The 12,348-nt window shown below is 42.8% G+C and overlaps 1 protein-coding gene and 1 pseudogene across 1 annotated transcript; one reads left to right on the top strand and one right to left on the bottom strand.

The window, feature by feature from the left end:
* Positions 1 to 1,369: 1,369 nt before the first annotated feature.
* On the bottom strand, positions 1,370 to 4,933 carry LOC137912903 (kelch-like protein 31). The gene is made up of 3 exons (XM_068757029.1): positions 4,891 to 4,933; positions 2,845 to 4,050; positions 1,370 to 2,751 (listed from the first exon to the last, which is right to left on the bottom strand). The coding sequence occupies exons 2-3, from the start codon at positions 4,017 to 4,019 to the stop codon at positions 2,019 to 2,021; spliced, it is 1,908 nt and encodes a 635-aa protein (XP_068613130.1). The 5' UTR covers positions 4,020 to 4,050; positions 4,891 to 4,933; the 3' UTR covers positions 1,370 to 2,018.
* Positions 4,934 to 6,306: 1,373 nt separating this feature from the next.
* On the top strand, positions 6,307 to 10,676 carry LOC137912924 (elongin-A-like; annotated as a pseudogene).
* The last annotated feature ends 1,672 nt before the right edge of the window (positions 10,677 to 12,348 follow it).

The raw sequence follows: 12,348 nt of genomic DNA, 5'->3' as shown, positions 1-12,348 counted from the left end.
AGGCACTATTGTCACTAACATTGGTGTGTCAGCTAGTTTATTAAAAATGATTTTGATTTAGATTCATATTTTAGAGGGGTTGTATTGTTAAGAAGGACGATCATCTGGATTTATACTTTATTTAAATGATTACCGGTAATCTTTTTTTTTTTTTTTTTCAATCATATCTGCCTACTGGTAATGATAAAGTTTGTGCCTCTAACTTTGTTGCCAAAGGTTTAGAATATATGTGATACAGAGCTTTTATACCACTAACAAAAGAGGAACAATGGACACATTTTAATATATGCAAATCTCAACTGAGAGCTGTATTTAGTTTTAATAAGAGCAAGAGATCATAATGCAGTGATGTCATCAGTTTCTCTCAACAGGATAAACTAGTTTAGTGGGTTTACAAATATATCAGGGAAGAGTATAGCATAACCGTAGTACTGTGTAGCACTGTGTGTGGTATTCTGTAGTACTGTAGTACTTTAAGGCTGGACCTGGACCTTTCTCAAGACTTTATAAAGAACAAGTCCAAAGTGACTTATCTTATGCGACATTGGCTGCCCTGATAGAAATGGCATGTAACCATAGTTACATGAATTGTGGGTTTAAACACGAGAGACACCGCTGGTGTTCAATCACGTTCAATCAAAAAGCAAGCAAAACATGGAAACACGACCAACTCAGTCATTGGAAGTCCTTCTGTCCACTGTTTTGAATAATGTTTACTTCCATTATATTCCAGTAGTAATGTCCTTGATTTGTATTGTATTATTATTATTATTTTTATGTATATAGCCTTACCAAGCAACGCTGCAACTATTTCTCTACCTTTACTTAAATTACGTTTCAGTGTTATACTATGTCTGGCTAACAGTTTACCTTTGATTATTCTTACGTGGGAGATATGAAACGCTCCACTTTCCGGGTCTTGGGCGAGCCCAATGCAAATAAATTGAATTGTACATATTATAATCAGCATTCCAGGTGTTCATGTGGCTCATGTTTCATTCCTGTTGCATGCCATTAAAGGCAGCGTGTGCTATTCTGATTAAAGTGATTTTATTGTGTTGTCTCATTTCTAATTTCAGTGCCAACACTTTGGGCTGGACAATAAGCAGCAACACAAACACCAACCTATAGTATTTGTATTTAGCGATCTGGGAAGGAGGTGACCTTTCTCCAGAGTCATTCACGCCACCTTTCCACAAATAGTGAATGTGGGGGTGTGAATGTGTGTGTAAATGTGAGGCTTAATGTAAAGCCCTTCAGGCACCGCAAAGGTATAAAAAGCGCCTTATAAGTGCAGTCTATTAACCATTTAATGCTATAAAAGTCCTAGAATACAATGCTATTATACATGAATGACCATAGCGCAGAGTAGCTTACACATCATACCTTTAATTTTAAAAACAAACAAAAGACACGAGGAATTAGGGCATTCATGAGTACTGACCTCCAGGAAAGCCCCAAGTTTAATTACGCTTTGACTTGTATCTTTTTTTTGTTCCTTTTTTTTACAAATGTTTTTGATTTCTGTCACATCACTCAACCTTCATCCGTCCAACATCCTCCCAGCAGAATCCTGACAGTGTTTATGATGGCAAAACATACAACACTGCATCCTTGCGTGTCTGAACGCACCGACTCCTGGCAGGTGGCAGGTTTTTTGCCTCTTGTTATTCTGTTCAAGTATCTGAGAATCACAGTAGCTGTCATGACCACAAACAAGACTGTAACAAAACCCTTCCCTGGTTTGAATGATCAAAAATGATACATTTAAAGGCATCTGAATTCTCCCTTAAAATATTAACTCTATAGTTTAGCTTGAGGTGTTGCGTCAAATTATTTATCACTGCATTTTAGAGTTTGTTTGCTTATTTAAAGAAAGAATACTTGATCCCTATTTTCACTGATCTTCTTAGCCCTGAAAAAGAAACTACCAATAGACTTCATAACCAGCATTTGTGTAACAGAATAGCTGGAGGCCTTTAAGCATGTGACCCACATCATCCTTATGATCTGATCCCTTATATACTGACTGGTGCAGAGGACACTGAGCTGGCTCTGGACTCTCGTGTTTTCCTTGTCGGTATGGTGATGACGCAGCAGGAAATGCCAACAGTAGCTTCTGGCAACTCGTCCTCCTCAGTCCATTCGTTGAGATGAGGGTTATAAACCTGAATGCACTTCTTGTACTTCTTCTCACCCTCGTTCCAGCCTCCTAGGAGATAGACTTTGTTGTTCAACATGGAAATGCCAGCCGTGCTCACTCCTGTGTGAAGAGGTGCACAGTAGCTCCACTGCCCATTGTGAGGGTTGTAGGATTCAACAGCGAGCACATCCACCCGCTCTCCGCGACCTCCCAACTGGCTACCGCCGATGACGTAGGCTCGATCTCCCACGGTGGCGGCACAGTGCCAGCCTCGAGGCGTGCTCAAACTGCTCTTATCCTGCCAGCTGTCGGTGGAGGGGTCATATGAGCATACGGCCCTGGAGTAGGCGTTGTTGATGTAACCTCCTGATACGAGGATCTTGCCATCGACGATGGAGCTGCCGTGACAGCAGCGTGGCACCTCCATGGGGGCTTTCATCTGCCACTGGTTGGAGGAGGGCACGTAGCACTCCAAGGAGGCTTGAACGCCATCAGCGTTTCGCCCTCCGATTGCAAACAAGAGCCCATTGAAGACGTTGATGCTGAAGTGGGTGCGCCGCTGGATCATGCTGCTCAAGTGAATCCAAGTATTGAAGCGTGGGTCGTATCTAAAGAACGTGGGAGGGGAGGGATTACCGTTTATTCTCTAATTCTGCACACAAAGTAATCTGAGCGATGTTAAAGTGACAGTCGGCTCTTACCTGCAGAAATTGCTAACAGCGTGCTTCGCCTGGTTCCTTGCATCGTTCTGGTCTTCACCACCTGCCACATAGAGAAAGCCATCGAGGACCGCCACACACTGATTAAAACTCTTTGCTGGCATCTCTGTCAACTTGTTCCACACATTGTCAACGTCCCTGTAGAGAACGTCTTTGCTGAGAGATTTCTCTGTCAAGGCAGGGCGTCCACCGACTGTGAGTATGACCTTGAGGCCGCCGCGTACCTTTGTTCTGCGTGACTGGAGGATGTTCTGTTGGTATGGCAGCAGATGGTAATTCATGGCATCAACAAGGAGACGGTGGCACTCGGAGTCTTGCATCATTCTAGGCACACTCTGGACATGATTTACCAGGTCATGGGCAGAGACGGTGCCAAAGCGAATGTGAGTGAGAAGATCTGCACCGTGCTTCAACCTCTTCTCGTCAAAATCCAACCATTTCATGGCAATCTGGAAGGCTGTGATCTCTGAAGGAAGGTGCAGGGAGTCGTCGGCGAGGAACTCACTGATCTGCTCGTAGGTGAGTTTCAGGAACTGCTCCATTTCAGAAAACTCGATGAAATTCTCTCGCATGAACCTCTGAGCCGCCTCCTTCGTTTCCTTAAGGCTGTAGGCATCAGCGATGTTGGCCACATACATGCAATTCTCCACGCTGAGCTCCTGCTGGAGGAAATCACTGCACATCTTCACCAAGGTGCCAATCTGCAGTAGCATGGCTGCGGCGATGGTGCTGCCAATGCCGTACAGCGACAGGGTCAGCTTTCCAGAGTAAGCATACGTGATGGCTGTGGCGAGGCCGACCGGGGAGAGCTCGTTCAGGTCAATTTTCTGGAGGGTCGAATCCTTCTTCAATATGTTTCTAATATACTCACTGCAAGAGGCCATGACAACTTTGTGGACGTCAAACGACTTTGACTTGGTGGCTACTGTCAAATCGCAGAGGAAGCTGTCCTGCCTCATGTTGCTCAAGCCCTCCAGGAGGTTCGGGGCGTACGCCGAATCGTTGACTTCGGTTGAAATGCAGCTGAAGCCGTTTGCTCCTTCTAAGAGCGCGTTTAAGCCGTTGATCTTGTTGATGGGGCTGTCCTCGACCATTATGGTCATTTCGTTTATGTCTCCTTTGCTCTTTTTGCTTGTCTTGTTCTTTTTGGGTGCCATGGCTGCAGCAGCGGAACACAGCCCAAACCTTCTGAAAATACAAATAAAATTCAACAGAACAGACAAAGCAGAGCTGGTCCACACATAAAAACATTACTGACTTGACTGAAAATACTTCAATCCTTTAAACAGCGCCTCGTTTACTTTGCCGTAACTTGTGTTGCGTCTCGAGCTGTTACTGAGGCCCTATTCTTGTGTCATGTCTGTGTTTTGTTTGCTCCAAATCAAATCCCTACACTTTTTAAATTGTTGGATTGAGCAAGAAACACATTTATGTAATTCACATTTTGTGGAACTTAGACACAATCGCACCTTCGACAACACGCGTACATTTGCAGGTAACGCTGCTGCGAGCGCGTCAACATGCCCCTCTTTGCATCTGTCACAGTTTATCAGCTGTATGTCCAGGAATAGCAGCTCTGGACGGCTCACCCATGACGTGCCTTTTATAGACTTTGAGACATGAGCGGCAGGCCTCATGTCTTCTCTGTGTTTTTAATTTCAAATTAGGGAAAGTATTTTTTACTTTCGTCCCTTTTCTTTACTTTTTTTTTTTTAATACTTCAAATAACAAAAACCAAAAGAGTTGTTTTCCCCTAAAAATTCACTGCTCACATGATCAAGCCACAACACCAAAATACTTGATTACTTTGTCGTCAGGAATAACTATGTGGAAATAACCCCCCCCCCCTCCCCAAAAGTAAATAGACTTAGATGATTTACTTGTCTCTTTAAGTTTATTTAAGCAAGAAAACAGCACATTTTCCAGTCGAATATACCCAACAAGAACCGAAGCATTACAAAATCTGAACCAAGATGCCTTTTCATTCCTAATATGGGAAACAGTCAAACGTAGCAAATCCCAATTTACCTGAGAAATGAAGTTGAGGCTGCGGAGGAAGGGACTCGTGCCTCCAGTTAGCGGAGCAGGAGAGACCAGTCGTCACCCCAACTCAAAGACACATGCAGTTAACTCCTCCTCCTGGGAAGTTAGTGCCAGCCACGATTGTGCAATGCATGTGGGCAGAGAACCCCTCTACCAATATAATGTGCCACAACAGCTTTCAATCTGTGTGCAATGTGCCAACCTACGGCAGCCCCACTATGAATGTCTTAGGGACAGATTTCTTCAACTATTGTTTAGTCCACCAAAAAAAAAAAAAATCACTGATGCAAAAAACATTTCATTTAAGTATCCCGAAGGAAATACTGTGTTTAAAATATGTTCTATACCTGCAATATTGTGAAATATGGAAATGAAGGTGAAATGACCCGAGATTTTGGTTAAAGGTTTTGTTCAAAAATGTTTTATTATTATTATTATTTTTTAGATGTAACAAAAGCTATTTTGATTTTGGCCTCAACGAGAGATTAATTTTGTTTATTTTGTAAATAAAAAATGAAGTAGAAATTGTGTAATGGAGAGACTTAAATGTACTGCATATAAAATGTTCAAGTATTTGTGTTTTTAAAAGTATCACATGTAAATAAATACCTTGCACTACAAAATTCTATGTTTTGATGATAAAAGAGAGATAGTGCTGTTCCGTCACAGCAACAAGATCACAGGTTCAAATCCAGCTTGCGGCTTTTCTGTGTGGCGCTTGCATGTTCTCCCCGTGTCTGCGAGGGTTCTCTCTGGGTTCTCCGGCTTCGTCCCACCACCAAAATGATGCAACTTAGGTCCAGGTCGTTATTGTAAATGAGAATTAGTTCTCGATTAACTTACTGGGTTAATCTAATCTAAAGGTTAAATCTAAATGTTAAATAAAAATAAATAAATAGAGTCACTGGATACATTTGGGAAAACTCTTTCCGTAGATATCAACACACCTACCTAAACAATGTGGGACCCTAACCCTATCAAAACAGTATTTCACTGCCAGCATTTTTTCTGTCTGTTTGGAGGATTACTTAAAAAGATGACTAATTTGGAATAAATGACAAAAGGAACGAACCATCGGATTTTGGTGGTGGTGATCAAGGATAAAGGATTATTTGGCATTATGGAATAGGGGTCATCATTACACTTTTAATTCAAACTAAAGTGCACGTGTGTAAACTTGGTTCGATTCCTGAAGGAAACTATCATAAAGTGAGATGAAACTTTTAATGGATGTAAATGTGAGGCCACGCTCCGAGGACAGGCCTTCACGTTCCAGGAGTCTGGATGGAGGTCACACATGTCACGCTACTTCTCTCGTGGCTCCGCCCATTATATTGGCGTCATCAAGCGGTGAGCTGCCCGGTGTGCGCGTCGACGCCGGTCCCCACGTGAGTCACCGTGATGGCCGGCAGCTCCGAGGTGGCGAAGAAAGTCATGCGTTTCAAACTCCAGCTCGCAGACGCGCCAAAGTCTGCTACGGTATTTAGAGTGTTTGTTTCTCAAATAAACGTGCGCACAACACACGAGCACGCCGGATGCGTTCAGGGACGCTCTATTCAGAAAGCCACGGGAGCATTTTGGAGATCTAGACTTTAAACGTCCAAGTGGATGATTTGAAACACTATTTTTTTTTAATGCAGGCCTTTTAAATGGGAGCTTCCACGCTGCTAAATTTGGCGACTCGTCCAGTTGTTCATGTTATGGGCTATGGCCGCTGTCCATCATCAGTGGGCGTTTGGCTCTCTGCAGCCTCGTTTGGGCCACTTGAGGGTTTAATTTTGAAATTGGTGCATGCTTTGATATTCGGATTAAATCGAGATGGATGTAAATAAGATTGTGAACAGCATCTAGAAACACCCATGCAGTTCCATAGTGAGGGGGGGGGGGGGGGGGGGGCTGGAGCGTTATCCATTTATAGTTTGCAGTAAAAGGAGCAGCCTCCGTGGGTGTGAGGGGATCCATACATAGCTTCTGCTCAGAATGCACACTCAGCAACTGTTCCGATGCAAATCAGAGACTACCATACATGGCATGTCGGCTTTCCTTCACCTGTTTTGTACCTTTTTGTCTTAAACAGGCCAAAACAAACAAACCGACGACCACATTTTGTTTGTGTTTACTCTACAGGTCCTAAAAATTTTGCAGAAACTTCAAGATCTGGATATTACATTAGATATTCTTGCTGTGAGTTTTTTTTATTTTAATTTTTTATCCAATATTTGACTACAAATGTGATTTTTAATGAACTGAACTAACCCATGTGTCCATTAAATAAATTAGGAAACTGGAATTGGCAAAACGGTTAACTCTCTGCGCAGACATGAACAGGCTGGAGAATTTGCAAAAATGCTCATTAGGGGTTGGAAACGATTACTCCCTAAAAAAGCCATAAGGTAAAATGAATTCACTGTTGCAGTTTTCATTTTCAATATATTATTTGAAGCAATGCGCTTGATATTCATTTCTATGATGCAGCCACACAGGAGATGGAGATGCGTCAGGTAGTTTATCTGTCAAAGACCTGCAGAATGACCAGAACGGTGATGGAAGATTGGCGAAAGTGGACCTGAACAATAATTGCTTATCATCTCACGCCGAGAGTCGGAACTCCACAGGTACGGCCTTCTGCAAAACAGGAAATGGGAAAACTGATTCAGAGAAGCAATATGAAGACGAGAACGGACACAAAGACCAGGATGAAAATCAAGAAGAAAGTCCTCAAGAAAACTACAGTGTCTCTCGGAAAGATGTCTCAAAACGGAAGGCTGCGCTCAAGGGGGACGATTCGTTTGTTCCCATGGAGAAGAACAATATGAAATCAGAAGACGGTCTTGACTGCCTTGCAGACAGAAACCCAGAGGATACAGAACACAACTCCAGTGTGCATTCCAAGGAAAAGATTAGGAGCAGTTCTGATGAGGGGAGACTGGGTTCAGAGAGAGGGTCACATAAGAAACCGAAAGCTTCAAAAGAATCATTCAAAGAAGGTGAAGCTTCTTTTTCATTCAAGCCCAATGACGAATGCCCAAAAACCCTAAAACAGGCCGACGGCGGGTCGTCCGGAACGCCAGAGGCCCGAAACAGAAAAAGGAAAAAGACAGATGAGGACAGGCATCCTGAAAATAAGGGCCGCTCAAAACTCAAACACAAAAAGGTGAAAATGAAGCCCAAAGACAAGGAGAGTGAGGGTTCCTCCGAGCAGCCCGCCACGTCGTTCGAATCGTGCCTGAACTACGACGCGAACGTCGTCGGGAGAAAACGATCTGGAAAGAAGAAACCTAAAGCCAAAGCTGACATTAAAGGAGCGACAAAAGATCCTGGGCTGAAAGCCCTCAAGTCACCTGGGAGCCATTTCAACTCCAACTCTTCAAAACAGGTACGTTTCATTATGACCCTGTTGATAGAGCCGGCAACGACTGACTGATATTCGCTGAGCTCTTGCGTTTTGATCATTTAAGGAGTCTGTTCTGGACCAGATGAGCGTTCCTTCAGCTGCTGTTCTCCCCGAATGTGGAAAACCACCTCGTGCCGAGCACCTGGAGAGGAAATGTATTTTGCTGCGAGTCACCTGATCTGTATTGTCATGTTGCCGATTTCATTGCCGACGTCCTTCTTTTTGCCTTGAAGCTGAGAAGGATTCAGATTTCTACGACGCCTGTGAGGAGTCTGCAGGCTTTACTGGCCAGCGACTTAACAGGAAGATGCAAGTGTACTCCGGCAACAAGACGGTCTTCCTCCCGACCATGATGAGTCTGTACCAGCAGTGTATTCGGACATTGCAGAATAACATTAGCTGTGAGTATAAAAAAAAGCCCGGATTGCATGGTAGCTGATGATTCTGCCAGTTTATGGGATTTAGATTTAGGCGCAGGGATCTCTCCTCAGTGCTTTATGAGACTGGTGGCGTACCGTTTGAGATCCTTGAGCCGGTGATGGAGAGGTGTACCGCGGGGCAGCTGCTGCGCATTGAAGAATACAACCCGGTAAGAGTGCAAATAGGAACGGGCTAAACTCGTCTGTTTAGCTCTGCGTTGAGTAGCTGGAATTCAAATGCATGCTGAAGGTGCGCATAATTTCACAAATGGCTGTTGTGGTTGAAATGCTTTCAAGTCGGTGATGGACATAATGAAACCTCTTCACCCTGCATGCGTAGCATTTTGGAGAAATGAGCGTCCTTAATTTGATGTAAAGCTTGTTAGGGCAGCACGGTGGCACAGTGGTTAGCACCGTTGCCTCACAGCAAGAAGGTCGCAGGTTCAAATCCTTATCGGTGTGGAGTTTGCGTGTTCTCCCCGTGTCGGCGTGGGTTCCCTCCGGGTTCTCCGGCTTCCTCCCACCACCAAAAACATGCAACTTAGGTCCGGGTCGTTATTGAAAAAGAGAATTAATTCTCAATTGACTTACCTGGTTAAATAAGGGTTATAATGTTTATCATGTCAAACACTTAAACGAGGTCAGAGGTCAATTTCTGCTCATCAGCTTCCAGGAGTGTCGACGCTATTTCACTGCTGCAGGTTCTGACTCGAATGAGTTTTATGCTATTAGAGTTGGGACGAGAGAATTTTGTTTGATCTGTGCTTTTTTTTTTTTTTTTTACAGATCTACATTGGGGTAACTGACCACCTTTGGGGGAAACACTGTGAGAGGGACTTCAAAGACTCCAGACTCCAGGAATATGAATCGTGGAAAGAGATGTACATCAGGCTGTCTGAGGAGAGGGAAAGGAAACTCCAAAGACTGACTAAAACCATTGTGTCTGCACATTCGAAGAAACCCAGAGGTGTCGACTTGTGTGCTGCTGCCTTTTGTCTTGATCTGTCAACAACATTAGAAAGTGAATGTTTGAACATCGCAGAGTAGGAGAATATTGTTTACCCTTATTTACGTGCTGCACACTGTGTTTTAGGTCGGCAAGTGAAGATGGCATTTATTCACACCGTTGCCAAGCCACCAAGAGATGTACGTATTAGGCAGGAAATTCATGGAACTGCTGTTCAGCAACCTCCCCTCAAGAGCAGGTTGGTCTCAACACCCCAAATATGAGAAATGTGTGCACAGGTTTAGTGACTAGTGCTGCTGTTTAAAAAAATAAATAAAAAAAACACACTTGTTTGTATGCACATTTGAACTTCAGCATCCAGAACTAATATTTTCTTTTGACAAAAGATGAATTACAGGAGCATCTGGTTCTTGCCTTGTGTCAGGATCACATAATGGTCTCCGGCTGAACCAGTTTTTACCTTGAGCTCCATATAGAATTGACAAACTGGTTTCGTTTTGCATTTGCCTGAAGTTGTTGTCAGGTGTTGCAACATGGAGCTCCATATGCTCACTAGTTTCCACTTCTGTTGAACGCAGCTACTATTGTTTCTTCTATGCTCAGCATGAAAGTTCAGGACAACAGATTGAGGCCGAGTTGTACCGAGCCCAGTAAGCCCAGCAGCGTCGCCTCGGGGGCAGGAAATACACAAGACCCTCGCAAAAAAACAAGTGAGCTGATAAAATGGTTGCGGCAAAATTATGCCACAGCTTCCCAGACACATCAGACTGACCTGCTCAGAGATGTATTATTGCTTTTACTTTTTTTTATTATTCAGTCATGCACTTCAAAGGTTAGAATGAAATGTACCCCATGCATATGTTCCAGATCTGTTATCCTGATGTCCCACCCTAAGTAAACCTTTGACCTATTTTGTCATGTTCACGCAGGAGTCGCTCCAATGATGGCAAAGTCCTTAAAGGCATTCAAGAAGCATCTGGGACGCAGATGAGCCCTGTTGTAGGATCCTGATATCTACAGCGTGGGTGGTGGTGGTGAAAGTGCACTCTATCATTCATCATCAACGTTGGAAAACAAAAGCTCTGCTTCCACTTAAACATTATTTGCCTTACGAGACATTCACCATATTGTTTACTCTCGGACTGTGACCTGTATTCACCATTAAACGGACAATGAAATGAGCATGTGATCGGTGTTGTCCCTTACCTGGCAGTGAATTAATGGGGGCTTGGCGCCCTCTAGAGGATACACGTTGTATTTGTCTGTGTAGTTTCTAAGTCTATCTTCATAAAACTTATTATTTTGTTCATGTATATTTGGTAATGTTCCACTCTGAACACTAAACCGAACAACTGAAAAGTATACAAATGGTAACCTATTTAATATACACATTTAAATGTGTATATCATTTGAAGGCACTATGCTGTAATCCCCCACCCTATTAATACACTGGTTTGTCAGGTCTGTTGGGAAGGAAGCGAACAGACCTGTCTGGCCACTGGAAACAAGAGAACACGAGTATACAGCAAGTATTACGCAAATGATGGACACTTTATTTATACTCAACTGTAGTAAATGCCATGGCGGATAAAAACTTCTGCTCCAAGTTGTGCTTTCAGAGTATTATGTAAATTTACTGATGCATTATCTACACTTCCAGTATGAAATTAAAATAGCTCATTATATACAGCAGATCGGCTCTAGTCGGTATTGTGATGTAAATAGTTAGACTGTGTGCAAAATATTGTTATAGATGCGAGCTGAAATAGAACTAATAACCGTTTCACACTGCTGCTTGGTTAATTTATAAGAAGGTATGTTTCACAAACTGGGATTTTTTTTATTTAATAACATAATTACGCAATAATTGACAATTTGCTTATTTACTTAGGAATATTCATTTATTAGGAATATAAATGAGAATATGTTTTGTATTTAATTTAGTATTTTTTTTATATTTAGTACACAGATACAAATATCTGTGACTATTTAAACTAACCAGAGTCGCAAAAGTATAAGAATCACCAGAAGATGACCTGCCTCATGCCATGTCAGCTGCTTTTTATTTATTTGACATATTATTTATTGAAAAAGAAAATATGGCACATCAAAATCAGAAAAGTAACAATTCAAGAAATACAAACCTCACAAATAGCAGCATTTTTTCTGTCACTAAAAGAAAAATAAATAAAATCCAGAGCCATACTTAGACTTTTATCTCCTTTTAAAAAAAGTGTACAAAAAATAAACCCACGAAGAAAGAGATAAAAAAAAAAACTCTAGTTAAGATGTCCTCAATTTTTTCGCTATAATGAACAAAAAGACTAAAAGTAAATTAAACAAAGTAAACTATTCAACAGTTTGGTTAAAAACGATGCTTTTAGCGTCCACCTGAGTCCAAACGACCCGAAAGGTCCTCCCTCTGAGGCCATCATGGCGGCCCTGGGCGGCCCTGGGCGGCCCGGGGGGGGGGGGGCGGAGCCTCTCGGAATGATGACGTAGATTGGAATGAGGGAGTGAATGTTCCGGGTCGCAAACTGGACGGGAGAGGAAATTAACTCTGGGACGAAGAGGAGAGGAAAACCAAAGAGAAAGAATCGAAAATGCCACAGTCCCCCCCCCGGAGATGCAGCCTGTGTTTTTAGGGGGAAACAGGGGGCTTA

The sequence above is a fragment of the Brachionichthys hirsutus genome, unplaced genomic scaffold, assembly GCF_040956055.1.
Source record: "Brachionichthys hirsutus isolate HB-005 unplaced genomic scaffold, CSIRO-AGI_Bhir_v1 contig_797, whole genome shotgun sequence".
Lineage (NCBI taxonomy): Eukaryota > Metazoa > Chordata > Actinopteri > Lophiiformes > Brachionichthyidae > Brachionichthys > Brachionichthys hirsutus.
Note: the sequence above shows the minus strand (reverse complement) of the source record. Positions and strands in the feature narration are given on the sequence as shown.

Coding starts and splice junctions, on each gene's coding strand:
- LOC137912903 (XM_068757029.1), bottom strand. CDS start 4,019: ATGGCACCCAAAAAGAACAAGACAAGCAAAAAGAGCAAAGGAGACATA. Junction 2,752..2,844: donor GCTGTTAGCAATTTCTGCAG/GTAAGAGCCGAC, acceptor CACGTTCTTTAG/ATACGACCCACGCTTCAATA.